The 19,055-nt window shown below is 34.5% G+C and overlaps 1 protein-coding gene across 1 annotated transcript; it reads left to right on the top strand.

Moving 5' to 3' along the window:
* Positions 1-15,318: 15,318 nt before the first annotated feature.
* Positions 15,319-17,467, top strand: LOC112126121 (protein hunchback). The gene is made up of 2 exons (XM_024229671.1): positions 15,319-15,758; positions 15,824-17,467. Exons 1-2 carry the CDS (start codon positions 15,493-15,495, stop codon positions 17,082-17,084), a joined length of 1,527 nt encoding a protein of 508 aa, XP_024085439.1. The 5' UTR covers positions 15,319-15,492; the 3' UTR covers positions 17,085-17,467.
* Positions 17,468-19,055: the final 1,588 nt, after the last annotated feature.

Genomic DNA, 19,055 nt, shown 5'->3' with positions numbered 1-19,055 from the left:
GAAATTTTTCTATATTTTCAATGATTTGGTCAAGAATATGTAAGAACTTTGTAAGTCTTTTATTCTTTATTTTTATGAATGGTCCATTCGTTGTCCGTTTTAGCATAGTTTTGTTTTTCCTTATTAGTGTCTTTTTTTAATAGGATGTGTGTTTCTGTAAGCTATTCTTTTTATTTGTACTGATTTTATACTTTCTTTATGTCTACGAGTGTAGTTTGAGTCAAATAGTGTAAAGTCCGTTCACTTTGTTTTTTGTACAATTCGAGCGGAAATTCTTATTTATCTGCAACGAGCTGACATTTTTATATATTTGTAATAATTAGGTCAAAAATGTGTTCTCCTCTACTTTGTCAGTCCTTTCTTCTCTGCTTTTATGAACATGGTCATTTTATTGTCCGTTTTTCAGCATAATTGTTTTTCTTTATTAGTGTCTTTTACGTCAAGTACATGGTTTGAGTCAATTCGTATATTGTTATCTGTTATATTGCTATTGTTTATGTAGTTGTAACTATTAGGCCAAAATTGTATGTCCTCCTCTATTTTCTAAATAAGTTGCTTCCTACATTTTTTTTATGAATAAGGTCCTTTTATTATCTGTTTTTCAGCATAGTTTTGTTTTTCTTTATTAGTGTCTTTTCTTTATTTTTTGTCTTAATGTACATGTGTTTTTGCAAACCATGTACTGATTTTACATGTTCTTTGTGTGGGTGATTTAAGTCAATTAGCGTAACGAGTTGCTTTTGATTTTCTATATATTTCGAGTTGAAGTTTGTTTTTATGTATTTGTAACGATTAGGCCAAGAAAGTGTATCCTTCTCAACTTTGTAAGTCGTTTTTCACTCTATTTTTAATAAAATGGTCCACTGTTGTATGTATCTGAGCATCGGTTTTTTTTCTCTTTATGTAGAGCATTTTCTTTCTGTTTTCTGTAAGTCTTGTACACGAAATATTGTGCACTATGTTTGTACTAGGTACTGATTTTATATTTTATTATAGTGCGTAGTATACATAGATTATATTTTTAACACTTCTTCTTAAATCTTGGAAGATGTGCTGGGGTGTTTTTAATCTCTAAACAATCGCGTTTTATCGCGTGAATAGGGGTTGCGAGACCATTTCAATCCGAGGGTGCCACCTATGGAGTGGGAAGGGGATGAATTAAACCGAGGGTCCTCCCCCGATCCAATAATGGCTCGAGAAATTGCTCAAACTTGTATATACCCAGAATTTTTTCCCCCTTTGCCGGATAGACTTAGCCAATATTGATTTTTACTTTAAGAACATAGATCCCGGCCGTTGGAAATAATGCCAATCCTCACCCCTCGTGACAACCCTTTTCCCCTCGTAGCGAAGTCCCATTCCCACTCCGGGCAAACCTTTAATGGCCTTTTTGTTCTTTTTGTTGAATTAACCTCATGTCATTCTCAGGGAAACGGTTATGAAGAGCACTTTCATTTGGATTGTCCTCACAACGCGGTACAACTTCATTCTGCAATCCTTTTGTCAAAACTGGTTTAGAGACAGTAGAAAAAATATTTCAACAATTTCTGTCGCATTTTACTGCATATAACATTTATTTAAAAAATAGTGTGTTTTAACATAATTTCTCCTAAAAAAAGAATGGCAACAACTAATTTGTTGCAAAAATACTTATGAACTTCCACTCGAATTGAACAAAAAACAAAGTTAACAGACATTACACTATTTGACTCAAAGTACCCTCATAGACACAAAGATAAAATCAGAACAAATAAAAAGAATATCATACAAAAACACATGTCCAATTAAACCAAAAAGAAAGAAAAGACCCAACATAAAAATAAACAAAAAGCAGACAACAAATGGACAACGTTCATATACATAGAGAGAATACGTACTTATAAAAAAGGAGGACACATATTCTTGACCAAATCATTACAAAAAAATTTCTGCTCGAAGTATACAAAAAAGCAAAGATAACAGACAATATTATACTAGCTGGCTCAAACCACCCCCATAGACACAAATTATGAGTAAAATCAGTACCAATTTAAAAAAACTGTATACAGAAAGGCATGAACAATCAGACATAAAATCAAGGAAAACAAAACTATGCTGTAAAGCAGACAATAAAGGGCCCATTTCATAAAAATAAAGAGGAAAAGGACTTAGAAAGTAGAGGAGAGCACAGTTTTCTGGCCTAATCGTTACAAATAAATACAAATGTTAACTCGAAGTATACAAAAAAGCAAACGTAACAGACCATATTATACTAGCTGGCTGAAATCACCCACACTGACACAAAGAACGAGAAATATCAGTACCCGTAAAAACCGTAGTATACAAATACACATGTACAATCAGAGACGAAATAAATAAAAGACACTAACAAAGAAAAACAAAGCTATGCTGAGTAACAGACAATAAAAGGTCCATGTTCATAAAAATAAAGAAAAAAGACTTACCAAGTAGAGGAGGACACATTTTCTTTGCCTAATCGTTACAAATATATAAAAACGTAAACTCGAAATTAATAAAAAATCAAAGGTAACAGTCAATATTATATTAGCTTGCTCAAACCTCCCACACAGACACAAATAATGAAATAAATCAGTACCAATACAAAAACAGAATACATAAACACATGTACGATCAGACAAAAAATAAAGAAAAGGCACTAAGAAATAAAGAAAAACAAAAGTATGCTAAAAATCAGAGAAGAGAAGGACCATGTTCATAAAAATAGAAAGAAAAAAGATTTAAACGTAGAGGAAGACACACTTTCTTTACCTAACCATTACAAATAAAAAAAATTCAACTCGAAATATACAAAAAAAAAAGAATGGTAACAAACTACATTGTACTATTGATATTTACCTATAATATTGTGCTGACTATCCTCCCTGATTTTGCATGGTTCAGACCCGTTTCGCATTTCCCCTTTTTCCGTTCTAATCAGTCTCCTTGATAGTCGGTCCTTTTCCTTTTTAATTTGTGTCAGAATGAAAGCCTAAGAACACTGCCTTTAAAAATTCCTAAATACTTAAAGATATGGAATGATGTGTGGTGACCGTTTATCGATATTTATTTAGAAATCGTGAGATGCGGTCTGGTGTGATGTAGGTTTCAGAAAAACATTTTCTTAATCGTGCCAACGTTTCGATCTTTATTGAGATCATCTTCAGGGCCTGGGATTTACAAACATTACATATTACAATTACATTTTTGATGTGGAAAAGAGAATTTATAGTATTTAGAATTACTTTGATTGAATATATAAAATATATTTTGCATTGTATAAATTCACTTTTCCACATCCAAAATGTAATTGTTATATGTAAACAATGTTTGTAAAACACAGGCCCTGAAGATGATCTCAGTAAAGATCGAAACGTTGGCACGATAAAGAAAATGTTTTTCTGAAACCTACATCACACCAGACCGCATCTCACGATTTCTAATAAATATGGAATGATTTTCACTAGAAAATAACAAAATCTGTATAGATTTGTCGATCTTAACTTAAGGTATAAAATAACTTTTGAATTTGAAAAATAATTAATTTTTCGACTCCAAACCAGGGGTATAATATAATCTGTGGTATTTCCCACACTTGACATTATTTTAATAACTTCACATAGGGGGCACCGTTGGCCGCAACGGTTTAGGGGTTGACACGGCGCTCATCACTGTAAGTTAAAGGTCCCTGGTTCGAATCCAGCGGCCCTGCATTCGAACCCGACATACTTACAAATGGGCTTTTTTCAAAAGCACCGGCACCCTGAGGGTTAATATGACCTCCGCTGTTGCGAACCATTGTTATATTTTATATATTATTATTGTTATAATATAAAAAATTAATAATAAATAAATTTTTTAAAAAAATCACATTTCTTCAATTCGACCTTAACATTTAACAGAAACAGCTGACATTTGTTTTCATCGTCTGGACCATCACAAAGCTCCCTGATATTTTGATATTTTATTTGGATTAGAGGTCGACTATTTCCATAGGTTAAATTTCTCCAATTGCCGTTATCAAACCTCTGGCATTATCAACAATTGAGATTATATTTATGCCATATATTTCCTTCCACACTTTCAGAATCACAAACCCAATCCACAATGTTACATAGTAACGGAGATTTCACAATAAGACCACTATTGGTCATGAAGAGGCAGATTCCTTTTTAACCTAAACCCAACCCTCCTATAGGATAGTTGTAATATGCAGACATTTTGGGTATATATATGGCAGCACATATTCTGAATTTCTGAAGTTACTTTCTCGTCATATTCATGTACCAAATGGTCGAGATGACGTCAGTGTACCAGTTTTAGTTACCATTTGTGACACAGAAAAAAAACTATTCCACTTTAAGAGTCGAGTGGAAAGGACATAACAATATCTCTGATAAAATAACATTTTGTCCTAGGATATTTTGTTTTACTTTACGGCATTACAAAATCTCTATTTATATATGTGAGCTGAAATTTGTCAATTGATGGCATGTTTATACCTGCTAAAATTTTCTTTATTGACCCTGATTTATAAACGACCTGTTTTTAACGTTTCACATCCTTCTCTATTTATGACATTCGAAAAAAACACCAAAGTGTTTTCCTTAATTAAAATAACATTTTATTAGTTTTCACACGTTCAGTTCAATTTATGATATCTTAAAAATTCTCTGGTATTTTCCATAATTAAAAGAACGTTATATTTTTGTTGGTTCCTAACGGTTCAAGCCTCGACTGTTTAAAGAGATTACTATAAAATTAGTTTTTTGGTTTTCAAGAATGCAACTACCATTAAGGCCAAAAATAGATTCTATAACCCAATCCCAATTTAGTTTAATGAGCTCAATTTGTTTACAATCACTCGTGAGGACGTTTTGATTACAAATATACAACATTAATTCTTTGTGATAATCACTAATGTTGTTTATACTTTTAAATATGGTTAGGGGTTAAAAGTCCTAAGAGAGAAAGGGGGAGAGAGAGAGAGAGAGAGAGAGAGAGAGAGAGAGAGAGAGAGAGAGAGAGAGAGAGAGCGAGAGAGTGAGAGAGAGAAAGAGACTAAACACACTCACACAAGACAAAGAAAGCAATTGAAAGTGATATAGCAATAGATAAAAATATATAGTTTAGAACTTTAGACAGAAATTGGAAGTTTAACGTCCAGTTTCTATAATCTTTAAAAATGTTAAAAAAAAAAATTAACAATAATTAGAGAAAATGCGAAATTATGAAATATGACAATTAGATAGAAATAAAAAATAAAAAAGTTAAATAGATATACGGCACTCTCAACATGACACGCAAGAATGGCACAATTACACAGAAGACAAACACTTTTAGCCCTGAAGATGATCTCAATAAAGATCGAAACGTTGGCACGATAAAGAAAATGTTTTTCTGAAACCTACATGACACCAGACCGCATCTCACGATTTCTGAATAGTTAAATAGATTCGTAGGTAAACGGACAGTCGACTAGTCTGACAGAAAAAACAAGTTTATATAAATAGAGAAAGTTACTGAGGTAGATGTATAGCCAGTGAGAGAGAGAGAGAGAGAGAGAGAGAGAGAGAGAGAGAGAGAGAGAATGGATAGATGGTCATAGAACGATAGATAGTTAAAAAGATAATTACATAGATCGATAGGTATATATATACATTCACACGAGTCAGACTGTAAGACATACAAATTTGTAAATAGAAAAAGAAAAAGAGCGAAAGATAGAAAAGAAGAGAACGATATACCTATGTAACGAATGAAAGTGAAAAATAAAAGTATGTAGATGGATTGAGTGAGAAATGGTAGTGGAGATGGATGAGTGCTAGTGATGAGGAGTGAGATCTAGAAGGATAAATTTTGAATTTTGTAATATAATTATTTATAAAATGGTATAAAATTTGTTTCAAAGAAACGAGCTTTCAATTAAAACTAAGATCGCTGAGTAGGATTTTTTTCATTTGACAATTTTTCTATAGCCTATCTTTACCAAAACCCGTTTGTTTATCCGGGTATCGCCCATTTATCCACGACGGTTTGAAAAGGGCCAAAAGGGCCCAACGTCCGACGGTCTGGCACAATTACGGGGGTGGACGTTGAGCTCAGCGTGCCGATAATAGCTGCATCCCTTACTTCTGGTCAGTGGTCATTTATATCCGGCATCCGGCACTATTGATCACTGTTCAGACACCCATGCAATACACACGCGCGGACATACGCGCCCACCACGTAGATTCTTTTCAGATAGGGCTGATCGAAGGGAACACCTACTCGGACATACATTTTCTCCATGGTCTGAAAACTTTTCGGTTCTGGTTGTTTATATTCATAGAACTCGATGGTGATGAGGTGTACCTAAAAACAATATTTTATTTTTGATTTATACATACACAAAACATACATACCTTTGGTAGTCTGGACGATTTGATCATTGTTGCTAAATTATAAATAATAAGCCGAAGGTCGTGGGTTCGAATCCCGCTCGTGACACTTGCTTTTCTTCTCAACCAAGGCCTTAAATTAAAAGTATAAATAATTTTAAGACGCTTCTGAATGAAAATAATTAATTAAATTAATAAATATGTTTGTAATATTGTGAGAAAAATTTATAAGAACTGAAAAGGAGTATGAGGTTGGTATTAATGGCACCATTGGTGTACGATTTCCCATTAAACTAATGATTTTGGGGTTTACTTATAAATTATGATATTAATAAAAGAAATGTAAACTCTGTTTCATTATTTTGTCATATTGTAATGTTCAGATCAGCAATGGTAAAATGCCAGTAAAGGAATTTAAACGTTTCTCAACAAAATTGTTAACAATGTTTGAGGTTTTATTTTACAAGTGCACTTAATTGAATCAGGTTAAAAAGGGCCAAAAGATGATGTCCGAGGTTGAAAATAACGATAGATTAGCCGGGAAACCGGAGTACATAACGAGTCCTATGGTATCAATTAAGTAGCCGGTTTTTGAGCCGAGCCCGGGCTGAGCATGTGTTTCCACCTCATCAATTTGCCTCCTGAACAGATGAAGACGTGCTCGAAAATAGTGAAATACATTCGGAAAGTGGAGGAAAAAAGGAGCGGAAGTCCAACGTGAGGTCAATTATACTAGTCCTTCCATGACCTGGGTGCAAAAAAAGAAACCCGGGTCTGCAGACGACGAAAATCCGGGACGTGTGTCCGATTCAAATCTAGGGTGTTTTTTCTAATAACTTTATTACTAGTTTTGCTACCTGGACGTCTGTGCTATATGACAAATCCTATGGATATTTTGAACAATTCTATATAAAATTCTATTTCTTGTCAGAATATTGTTTTGCAATCGCTTGGAATGATAAAAGTCATACTACATCTTAAGGGATGTAGAGTTCTTAAACAACACATCGAGATTAATTAATCGATAACTAAAGAAATTCAGATGTCATCAAAAATCATGATTGCCCCATGGTCACCTCACACAATCATAATGTTGTTTTACAATCGCTTAAGTAGCTACCCAAACATTATGCAGCATACAAAACTAACAAACCTATGTATCACAGGGGCAATGAAAACAACCCCTACAAATGCATTAGAAACTCTGCTAAACCTACCTCCATTGGAAATATTCATACAAGGAGAGGCTAGGAAAAGCTCACTTAGGCTCCAGAAACAATTAAATTGGAAAGGAACTAAACAATTCGGGCATACAACCATAATCAACAAAATCAGAATCCATTATTAGAAATGGGGACTGATTATATGATCCCGGAAACAATCTTCACAACTTCCTATAAAGTCTCAACGGACTACGAAGGAGAGGAAAAACTTAGGAGAGCATCAGATACAATGATATTGTATACAGATGGTTCCAAAACAACGAAGCGACCGGATCAGGCGTTTTCTGTACAAGCCCAAAACATGAACACTCAAACTCATAAGGGAAGTACACTTCGGTCTTTCCGCAGAAATACATGCCATCAATGCTTGTGCCCTTTGGGGAAAATCTTAAAAGAGGTTACACTAGCAAAAAAAATCCTCATAAGATCTGCTAGCCTAGCAGCCATTAAAGCATTAGCATGTAAAAGAATTACATCAAAATTACTCAGTGAATGTATCCAAAATCTCCAAAACCTGGGTAAACACAACGTGATGATATCTTGGGTGCCAGGGCACAGGGGAATTTTGGGTAACGACAAAGCAGACAGTCTGGCCAGAGGAGGATCTGCAAGACCATACATAGGCCCTCGACCTATACTTGGGATAAGAAAAACAAATATAGAATCCTCCATCGCAGAATGGATCCAAACAAAACAAAAGGAGAAGTGGATAAACTCTGGCACTACTATACATAGTAAACTTATGGTGAAGCAACCCTCACCAAGTCTGGCAAAAGCATTACTGCAATTGGAGAGGGCCAAACTCAGAAGAGTGGCAGGACTACTAACCGGTCACTGACATCTGAGAAAACATCAACACAACATGGGCATATAAAACGATGTTCCCACTTGCATATTATTCAATGAGGAGGAGGAAACAGCCACTCATATCATGTTCGAATGCGAAGCAACAGCTCAATGGAGATTTAACCTAACGTACGGAAAAATCTTAGGCAATCAAATTGCAGCAGCGACAGTCAATGACCTGATACTTCTAAAAAGAAGGATTGAATCTATTGCACTGAACTAATGCAGTTTTAATTCTTATATAATTTGATTGTTTTTTGGCCTAAATGTGCTTATCCTAGCCTCTCCTTGCAGAAATGTTTCCAATGGAGGTAGGTTTAGCTAAGTTCCTAATACACTTGTAGGAGTCCTTTTTAAAAAGATAGTTCCTACTCACAGTAAGTTGTTTTGCAACGATCCGGATTTCGAGCCCTTTGGCTCATCATCAGGTTGAAAGACTTCTACTTTACACTTGTACTTTTGCAATTCATGTCGAGAGACTTAGTTGTAGAAGTCCTTCAACCTGATGAGCTAAAGGGCTCAAAATCCGGATCGTTGCAAAACAACTTACTATGAGTAGGAACTATCTTTTTAAAAAGGATTGAACACCACACTCACTCCATCATTTATCATTTCTTGTAGGAGTTGTTCTCATTGCACCTGTGATACATAATTTTGCTTATCTTTGTATGCTGCCTAATGATTGAGTACCTACTTTTTGTTGAGCTTTGGTCCACCAGATTAATGGTCCATACATTATTTTGAGCATTATTACTGCCGTGTATAGCAATGGGCCATTTTCGGTTTTACTCCACCAGATTTGCCTAGGGTTCTTGTTGTGGTCATTATCGATATTTTACGTTTTGCTAAGGTGTGAGAGTTCGAGGTTAACTTCAAGTTGTCGAATATTCGTCTCTGATCTTCCTGGCACCTGGTCTTGCTTTATGTTTTGATTACGGCTTTCTTTGTTTTTCGTGAGCAAAACATCGCGGAAAAAGTAACTGAATCAACTCAAAATCTTGATCAAAAGGAGTTGCAAAAAAATTTTTTTTTTAAATATTGTATTATTAAAAAGGTATGTAGGGTTAAAAAAGAAGCTTTCTTGGGGATCACTGTACTTTCAAAATTAGCGGTGGTAAGAGTGTACGTACCGTAAATTTTCAGTGTGCAGGCAGGAAAGAAACGTGTTTTTAGAAAACGTTGGAAAACACAAAGCAGACGTTTTGAACGTATCTTTCCAATTGTGTTTTCTCTCACGAAATCGATTTTGGGAGAAGCGATAGGCCATCTGCCCTCAATAAATCAATTGTAATCCATTTTAAAAATTTCTCTTGACTGAGATCTTGCAGTTTTATAGCGACAAAAGTCCGGTCATTACTGGTCAGCCATTGTACGACCTTTGACTCTTATTAATGACCCTTGCCCTCCATCTGTCCGATCCGGACCTTTTCCGCTTTTATTTCCGTAATTTCGAATCCCCGAACTCTAACCTCCGGGGCAGGGCCGGCCTTTGTCCTGTGTAATTTATTGTGATCCGTGCCTTTGTCCAGCTTGCCGTACACTTCACACCCTTGAAAAAAGGGGGAGGGGTCGCGGATTTAATAATTGGGGTCTGCAGTTCACAGGGTCAACCCCGAATGGACACGATTTCGTTTTCATTTCAACACGGGGTTAAGTGATGAACCCGGTACAATTCAGGAACAAGAATATGCCATAAACTTAGGGAAAAACAAGTGGTTTTTTCCATTAATAACAAATGCCAAGCATACCTTATTCCCAGCGTTCATTTCACCTAGCATATTATCTCAAAGAAAAATCTGTGAACAAAACTAACCATCAAACCCGGGTTTATAAGTCAAGTCAAGCTAAAAAATATATTTAGAAAAAGAATTTCTGTCGTTTAGTTTTTTTCCTGGGATTATGATAGTCCTTTAAAACAATAATTGTTAAAATTTTGAAACATTATTCCTAAAATAATGTTTTAAATTTATTAGATTCTCATTATTTCTTTGGTCTTTTCCTGGTGGATCTCGAATGGTCCACGGTACAACTTAACAAAACTTACCTATATGCAAAATCTGTATATGTACCTGCCCCTCGAATTTTCGCTTCAAAAAAGCGTATAAACAATTATAAAAAATAATCTTTGAATAATTATAGGGCCAATTATTAAATTTTACTATTCAGCTAAATTCGATAAAATGTTCAACCTAAATTTGAAGGCTAGGTATTTTGTGAAAATTATTAAAATGGTTCTAAAGCTTCTTAAGTAATCGAAAATTATTTGTTAAAATTACTGGTATCAATTCAATGAGTCCTTGGAATCTCCCAAGGATCACAACTTAGCCCTATTCTCTTTGAATTATTCATAAATTATATTCTTAAGCTCTTTCGAATATATTCAATTAAAGCTATTTACAGAAGATCTTAAAATGAATAAAACTCATGCATTGAAGATACTCGATGATTACAAAAAATGTGGAAATTTTTTACCCCTGGACCCAATCTACTACATATTAACATCTCTAACTGTAAATCTGTAAATCTCGACCACCCAATTAAAATTCTCATCGCATAGCAATATGATCTTTTCCAATGCTTTTGGAAATTTCGGTTTACTTATTAGAAACTGTAAATCCTTCAACTTTTCAACTATAAATATTTTTTCTGTGGTTAAGCTTGCCTTAGAATATTTTCCTCCCATCCGGTCACATTCTTTTGTTTTTAAACAAAGAAAGAAATGTCAGTTTAAAATTAGTTACAATTAATTAAGGTTTTTTATCTCAACTAAAAAACCTTAATTAATTGTAATATATTAATTGGTAACCAATATTGCATAAATTTGCATATTTGAAACATTTTATACTACTGTGTGGTGATTAGTGACCGAATGATTATTCGGAAATCGTGAGTTGCGGTATGGTCTGACGTAGGTTTCAGAAAAACATTTTCTTTATCGTGCCAACGTTTCGATCTTTATTGAGGTCATCTTCAGGGCTCAAAGACTTGGGGCACACGACACGCAAGAATAGCACAATTACACAGAAGACAAACACTTTGACCCCTGAAGATGATCTCAATAAAGATCGAAACGTTGGCACGATAAAGAAAATGTTTTTCTGAAACCTACGTTGAAAAATTAGACTATGTAAAAATGTTTAAATAGGATTAGACGGTAATGAGTCAGTAAAAGAGTATATAATACTGCTAGGGAAGAACGGTATCGTTGTGTATATTTTACAATTAATTACGGTTTTCAGTTGAGATAAAAAAGTCAATGGCACGAGCGGGATTCGAACCCACGATCTTCGACTTGATACGCCGCTGCTCTACCACTTGAGCTATCGTGACCTCGATCCACTCGGACACCAACCTTCCATCTCAACCACACCTTTTGAATTTTGAGATGGGAGGTTGGTGTCCGAGTTGTCGAGGTCACGATAGCTCAAGTGGTAGAGCAGCGGCGTATCTAGCCGAAGGTCGTGGGTTCGAATCCCGCTCGTGCCATTGACTTTTTTATCTCAACTGATAACCTTAATTAATTGTAAGATATTGGTCAAGCGGACCACGAAATTAGTGAATTTAAAATTAGTATTATCCTGATCTGTGTCGTTTAATCATTTTGGACTATCTTGGTTGGTAAATTATTTTGTCAACGTCAAACGATGATCCAGGGTCAAACCGCTAAGAAACTCTTTCTTATTATATTTTAAATATTTAACAATTTTTAAATGGTCTTTCTTTCTATAGAGTTATTCATAATAATTCATTAACAGTTGTAACATAACATGATGTTCTGCATATTATTTAAAACAAATGAAACTGCCTGACTTTATATTTATTTATATCCTTGAAATATATATAAGCCATAAATATATGTTATACGTTGAATAAATAAAATTCAACGGTTTAAAAAAAAAATTCAAAAATTAATTGTTTTCATCCAATGCCCTTTGTCTATTTATTAATGTTACTCATACATTTTTCAAAACTTGACTGAATATTATTATTATTATTATTTCAAATAGGCTTACTGTTTACATCCCGTGTTATTTTGTTTTGTTACAAAAACCGTTTTTATCTGATAACTTTTTAAGCCTCATCCTATGTCGACCTTTTAGAAACAACAGGCGGGCTGACCATTTCTTGTTTTTTTATTAAATAAATTTTTATTTAATAACTTCCCAAGAACATCGATATGGATTTTGAATATTTTGAGTAAGTACGATCCTTTAAAAGCTATATTTAAGACATATCTGTCTCATTATGAATATTAATATAACTAAGTGGGCTTTCTATAGTATTACAGTGTTTTGTTGTATAATATTCAATAGTGCTGTTATACTATTCAATATTGTGTATTATAAATGTTTATTATTTTATTAAGAATTAAAGAGGTTTCGATGTGTATTAAAGTATATAAAGAGAGGATATTGTAGAAACATTCAGTTTCTGCCTAAATTTATCATTTTATTTATAAAACACTTGGAAAATTTTATTTCTCTGTCTATTTTTGGATTGGAAAAAAAAAATCAGATATTCCATTTCAATGGTTAAATTTTTTTCTCTTCTTCAAATAAGCATTGCATTAAGTTCGGCTGGTTTGTATGCGTTCAGTGCGTGAAAAGGATTCAGTCATCGTGTCGTATTTTATAATTATTTTAAATATGGAATAAACAATCGTCATGAATTATCCCTCATTATTCTCGTTATTATACAAACGCTGAAATTATAATTTGGACCTATTACGATGAAAGAACACATAGAAAAAAGTCAACGGTTTAATCCTGGATCATTTTGGTCCGTCTATCATCGCCGTTTCTTTTGGCCAAACCAAGCCATTGAAGTAATTGAAAATCGATTATAACAAAAAAAATATATAGTTTAAGTGATAAGACCACTAATAGTTCCTTTCTATTTATTTCATGTATACAAAGAAATAGAAATTAAATATTTATAATAATTAATTATTTCATCATTAATTACGTGTAGAAATGTGTGGTGGTTAGTGATCGTTAGTCGATGATTATTCCGAAATCGTGAGATGCGGTCTGGTGTGATGTAGGTTTCAGAAAAACATTTTCTTTATCGTGCCAACGTTTCGATCTTTATTGAGATCATCTTCAGGGCCTCGGATTTACAAACATTGTTTAAATTTAACAAATACATGTAGGATGTGGAAAAAAGTGAATTTATACAATGCAAAAAATATGTTTTATACTCAATCAAAGTATTTCTTGGTTCTTTCTATATACGCAGAAAACAAACACTTTGAGTGAGTAGAAATACTATGATTGAATGTAAAAAATATTTTTTGCATTGTATAAATTCATTTTTTTCCACATCCTACATGTATTTGTTAAATTTAAACGATGTTTGAAAATACCAGGCCCTGAAGATGATCTCAATAAAGATCGAAACGTTGGCACGATAAAGAAAATGTTTTTCTGAAACCTACATCACACCAGACCGCATCTCACGATTTCTAAATAGACATTTAAAAAAATACAAAATTATTCATTATTTTTTCTAAATTATTATAGTTTGTAGTTTATCATCGTGATATATTCAATGGGAGCTCAGCGATTCTTTTTCATTTTTTTAATATAGAATATCCACTTATCTTCTTTTAATCTATTGTTTAAATGAAAATCATTGACTGAAAGATTAAAAGTCCCGAACGTACGAAATTGGCAGGTATTATTTTTTTACCTTCGGAGCTCCCAAACCACAATAAAATGTTTATACAAGTGTAAATTTAATTTAACACGATTTACCAAGTTCAGGCGATGCTACAAGAATAAAAGTCCATTATTAAAAGATTAAAATATTTTTGTCTTAGATTTTAGTTTTTTTTTGTTTGTTTTTTTACAAACATAACATGTAGTATTATGTATTTTTAAAGTATTAAAAACAATTACGCCAATTGGTAAACGTGTACTCAATATTTCCCACTGAACAATGTTTAATAATTGTTAAATTGTTGTTAATAAAAATAATTATCTAGGATCAGGCACAAAGTTTCTAATAAAGATACTATTATAAAAGTTCATAAATAGTACGATACGACTCGATTAAAAGTTTACGCTTTATTATCTAATTAGAAATAATAATTTAAAATTATAATATTTCAACATTTCACTAGACTGTCTTAATAAGAATATTACGAAAATTTCAAAATAGTATTGTAGCACGCCTGATAAAATTCGCCCTATTAAATAAATATATAAACGGCTCAGCGCAACTGGGAGGATAAAAGTCAATTATAAAAGGATTAAAAGTCATTCCGTGTTGTCTTTTTTTATGTTATTATGAACCATCTCTTTGCAATTTTTTCTCTTTAGATGTACCATCAATTTTTATATTTTTTTTTAGTAATAATCGCTTTCCAAATTTTTGTAATGTTGAAGCCTGCAAGACTTAATATGAATTTTAAAGGGCAATAAATAGTCGTGATATTTGTGGTAATATGCAATCAACTTTGGTTTTTGTCAAGTTTTCCAATGGAAATGTTACGCTTTGCCGTGAATTTTTGGATTTTTTATTATGCCATTTTACTGCTGATCGACTCTTTTTTTTCTATATTTGATTAACTTTTTAGCCACTATATATATATATATATATTTTTTTTTTTTTTTTTTTTTTTTTTTTTTTTTTTTATACCTTTTTATTATATACATGTCAGTTTAAATAAATATATGAGATTTGGTTCTTTAACATTATTATTTCAATACTTATTATTACATTAATTTTAAATATGAAAATTATAACGTTGGTATCTAGAGCAGCATACATTTGTAATGTGTGAATCAATGAGTTAAAAAGATTTCTTAATTTGTACTTTTGTGATTTTTAAGAAGTGTATTTGATTTCGATGATGTGCTCACGTTCTGAATTTATTTTAGAAACAAGAACCTAGAGACGACGGGGAATACGGCTACGTTGGAAAGTCCGACAAAAGCTGTTTCACGTCACCTCTGACCCCTCCCGGACTTAACACGCCGTACAGTTTTCCAACCCCGCAGTCCGACTACCCGGCATCGACGTCTCCGCAGAACTTCAAGAACATGCCTTCTCAAGAATCTCCTCCGGCGGCGGGTCCCGAGTCGAAATCTCCCCGGCTCACGCCTCCCGGGTCGATACCCTCGCCGTGCCAGGAACAGGCCGAGAAGAACGACATCCAGGACGGAGGATCTCAGAGCTCCAACTCGGAAAACGAGTACTTTGAGAACGGCGATTCTCTCAGGCGGCTGCAAATGGCCTTGCAGAGGACGGGCATGATGCCCGAGGAAAAGTTGCAATGTCCTATGTGCGAGTTTTTCTGCAATATAAGGTACAGAATTTAAAAATTTAAGTATTTTACAATTTTGCTAACACGTTTTTTTATTTTTTCGAAAGGTCTCAGTTCAACGAACACTTGGTATCTCACGAGACGAAGTGTAACATGTGCGATTTTAACGGTGAAACGGCGGACAAGTTGAGAGAGCACATGAAATCGGTCCACGACTGCGACGACGAAAATATGTGGATCGACGACGAGCCGGGACTGAATACGCCGAAGGTGAACAGCCAGGGAAAAGTGAAAACGTTCAGATGTAAGCAGTGTGACTTTTCGGCCGTGACAAAGCTAGAATTTTGGGAGCATTCCAGGTCTCACATCAAACAAGAGAGGATCCTTAATTGCCCCAAATGTCCGTTTGTCACCGAGTACAAGCACCACCTGGAATACCACCTCAGAAATCATTTTGGCTCTAAACCGTTCAAGTGCGACAAGTGTTCTTACTCATGCGTCAACAAATCAATGCTAAACTCGCATCTGAAGAGTCACAGCAACGTCTACCAGTTCCGTTGCGCGGATTGCACGTACGCGACAAAGTACTGCCACAGCCTCAAGCTCCACTTGAGAAAGTACAACCACAACCCGGCGATGGTCCTCAACCCGGACGGCTCGCCGAACCCCCTTCCTATCGTGGACGTTTACGGTACAAAGCGCGGCCCGAAACAAAAACCGAAAATATCTCCGGAAAAATCAGCCCCTCCGCAGCAACAGCAAGTCTCCATGCCCATGTTCAATCCGTACAGCCTTCTGCCGACTCAAATGCCCTATTACAACCTGCTCAACGGTCTCACGCCGTTTCCTTTCTCCCAAGAGATGAAAGTCGAGGAGAAAAACAACAACGTCGAAAAAGAGATCACGGAAGAGACAAAAGACGAGATTAAAACTCCACTGGATTTGACCTGTTCCGACAGGGGCGAGACAGACAAACATTCCACGACACAAGTGGAGACGCCGGTGCTGAAGAACAGGCGAAAAGGAAAGGCGTTCAAACTGGAACGGATACCTCTTCTCCTCCAGTCGCAGAGCGATGAAGAACCTGAACAGATCGTCACGAAGCCCGACCTCTACCCTGAAGAGTGCAAATCACCCGAAGTAAAATCTTGCGAAGCTGACAGCGAACAGCCGAAGACGGACAAAGCGGAAAAAACGGACGAGTACAACTGCTCTTTCTGCGACATCTCCTTCAAAGACATCGTCATGTACACCATGCACATGGGCTACCACGGCTACCAAGACCCGTTCACCTGCAACATGTGCGGGCAGCAGACTTCGGACAAAGTCTCATTTTTCTTACATATCGCAAGAACATCTCATTTGTAAATTCTACATCTCTTTTCAAAAGTTTTTTAAAAATTAATTTTAAGTTACCCAACGTTTCTATCCAAAGACAGTCTACTATTACTTTATGTTTATAGTATAACATCCGTGTAAATACGTTTCTCTTTTCTTATATAATTGATAGAAAATTGTTAATATTAAGGAGACCCATGCTAGTCAGACACTATAATTTTCTGTTTATACCTGTTTTCAACATGTCGTCTCTACGGCAACTATTTTTGAAACAGAAACATTTTTCGTTATTTATTTAAGTGCAATTGTATGTTTTGTTTTATTTCAATTATATCGACATGATTTCGGAAGATTACGGGTGTTTTGTATAAAGTAAAAGACAGCTATAAGTTCAATTAGATAAGCTGCGTTTAGTTGGTTGTGAGTTTTTTATGTTTTCCTATGATTTGTCTTCCTCGCCTGACTTCAGGTACTTTTCTTTCTAGTTCTTTACCAAATACTACGATTAAGTCAGTCTGAGACATTCAGGCATCCAAATTTTTTACGAATATATATATGATATGATAAAGAATAATTCTAGAGTTTTTAATAATCGTAATAATAATTGAAGCATAGTTTGAACTTTGTAGATGTAACCCAAACTTACGACATATCATCCAATTTTAGCGTCTTAGGACATAGACGTTTTATATGCCCGTTGTACCAAATTTAGGAACCACGATTTAATTAATGATATTGAACTAATAAAGAAATTATTCTACTGAATATATAAACGTCGTTCCTGCCCGACCTCGACTTTTGGATCGTGGGTTTTGAAGAGTTTAACTTTGCCCGTCGATTGATGTGGGGCATGTGTGTAGAATCGATATTTTTGTAAATGAACTTGTCTAGCATAATTAATTTATTTTATATGTTCTATCATTTAATAAATGTGTGTATAGTCACAATTATCCTGTTGTTTGATTTTAAACTCTACTGGAGCTTGATATATTTCGATGAATCCCAACCTCGAATAAATGAAGCGATTACAAGAAAAATATATTTATACAAAAACTATCTAAATAACCCATTTATATTCAGCCTGATTCTGGTAACAATAAATACAAACAAACAAAAATATATATACAAAAAAAAATCCGGCAAAGACAAAAAAACAATTTGTTTTTCGAAAAATATTCATGATTTACTGATCTTAGATCTATTGATTTATTTACATGTAAACATATAAATTTTATTAGACGTTCCTTCTTCATAAAACTGTTTAAAAATAGTGAATACTCAATTAATTAATATTTATGAAAGGTATTGGTTGAGATAAAAAAGTCAATGTCACGAGCAGGATTCGAACCCACGATCTTCGGCCAAATACGCCGCTGGTCTACCACTTGAGCTACAGTGACCTAGATCCACTCGGACACTAACTTCCCATCTCAACCTCAACTTTGACAGCACTTAATTGAAAGATATTAATTGGTCAAGCGGACCACGAAAACGAGTGAATTTAATCAGTTAAAATAAAGTATACCTTCACTAAAGCTCTCCTGGCCATTTCATTTGTCGCCGAGAATCAAATAGATTACACGATATTTGAAAATGGCAAAAAGGAGAGAAAATTCAAAAGGTGGGGTTGAAATGAGAAGTTAGTGTCCGAGCCGAAGGTCGTGGGTTCGAATCCCGCTGTGACACTGGCTTTTTTATCTCAACCAATACCTTTCATAAATATTAATTAATTGAAAAATGTTAGTTGGTCAATCGGACCACGAACTGTAATGGGTTTAATAAGTGATTACATTTTCTCAGCATGTCATATCAATTTAGACTTAATGAATCAAATAGATAACACGACATTGGAAAAATGGCAAAAAGGAGGGAAAATTCAAAAGGTGGGGCTGAGATGGGAAGTTAGTGTCCGAGCGGATCGAAGTCACGATAGCTGAAGTGGTAGAGCAGCGGCTTATTTAGCCGAAGATCGTGGGTTCGAATCACGCTCGTGACACTGAC

This window comes from Cimex lectularius, unplaced genomic scaffold, assembly GCF_000648675.2.
Source record: "Cimex lectularius strain Harlan isolate CLEC.00 unplaced genomic scaffold, Clec_2.1 scaffold5, whole genome shotgun sequence".
NCBI lineage: Eukaryota > Metazoa > Arthropoda > Insecta > Hemiptera > Cimicidae > Cimex > Cimex lectularius.
This window is presented reverse-complemented; position numbering and strand designations above follow the sequence as displayed.

Coding starts and splice junctions, on each gene's coding strand:
- LOC112126121 (XM_024229671.1), top strand. CDS start 15,493: ATGCCTTCTCAAGAATCTCCTCCGGCGGCGGGTCCCGAGTCGAAATCT. Junction 15,759..15,823: donor GAGTTTTTCTGCAATATAAG/GTACAGAATTTA, acceptor TTTTTTCGAAAG/GTCTCAGTTCAACGAACACT.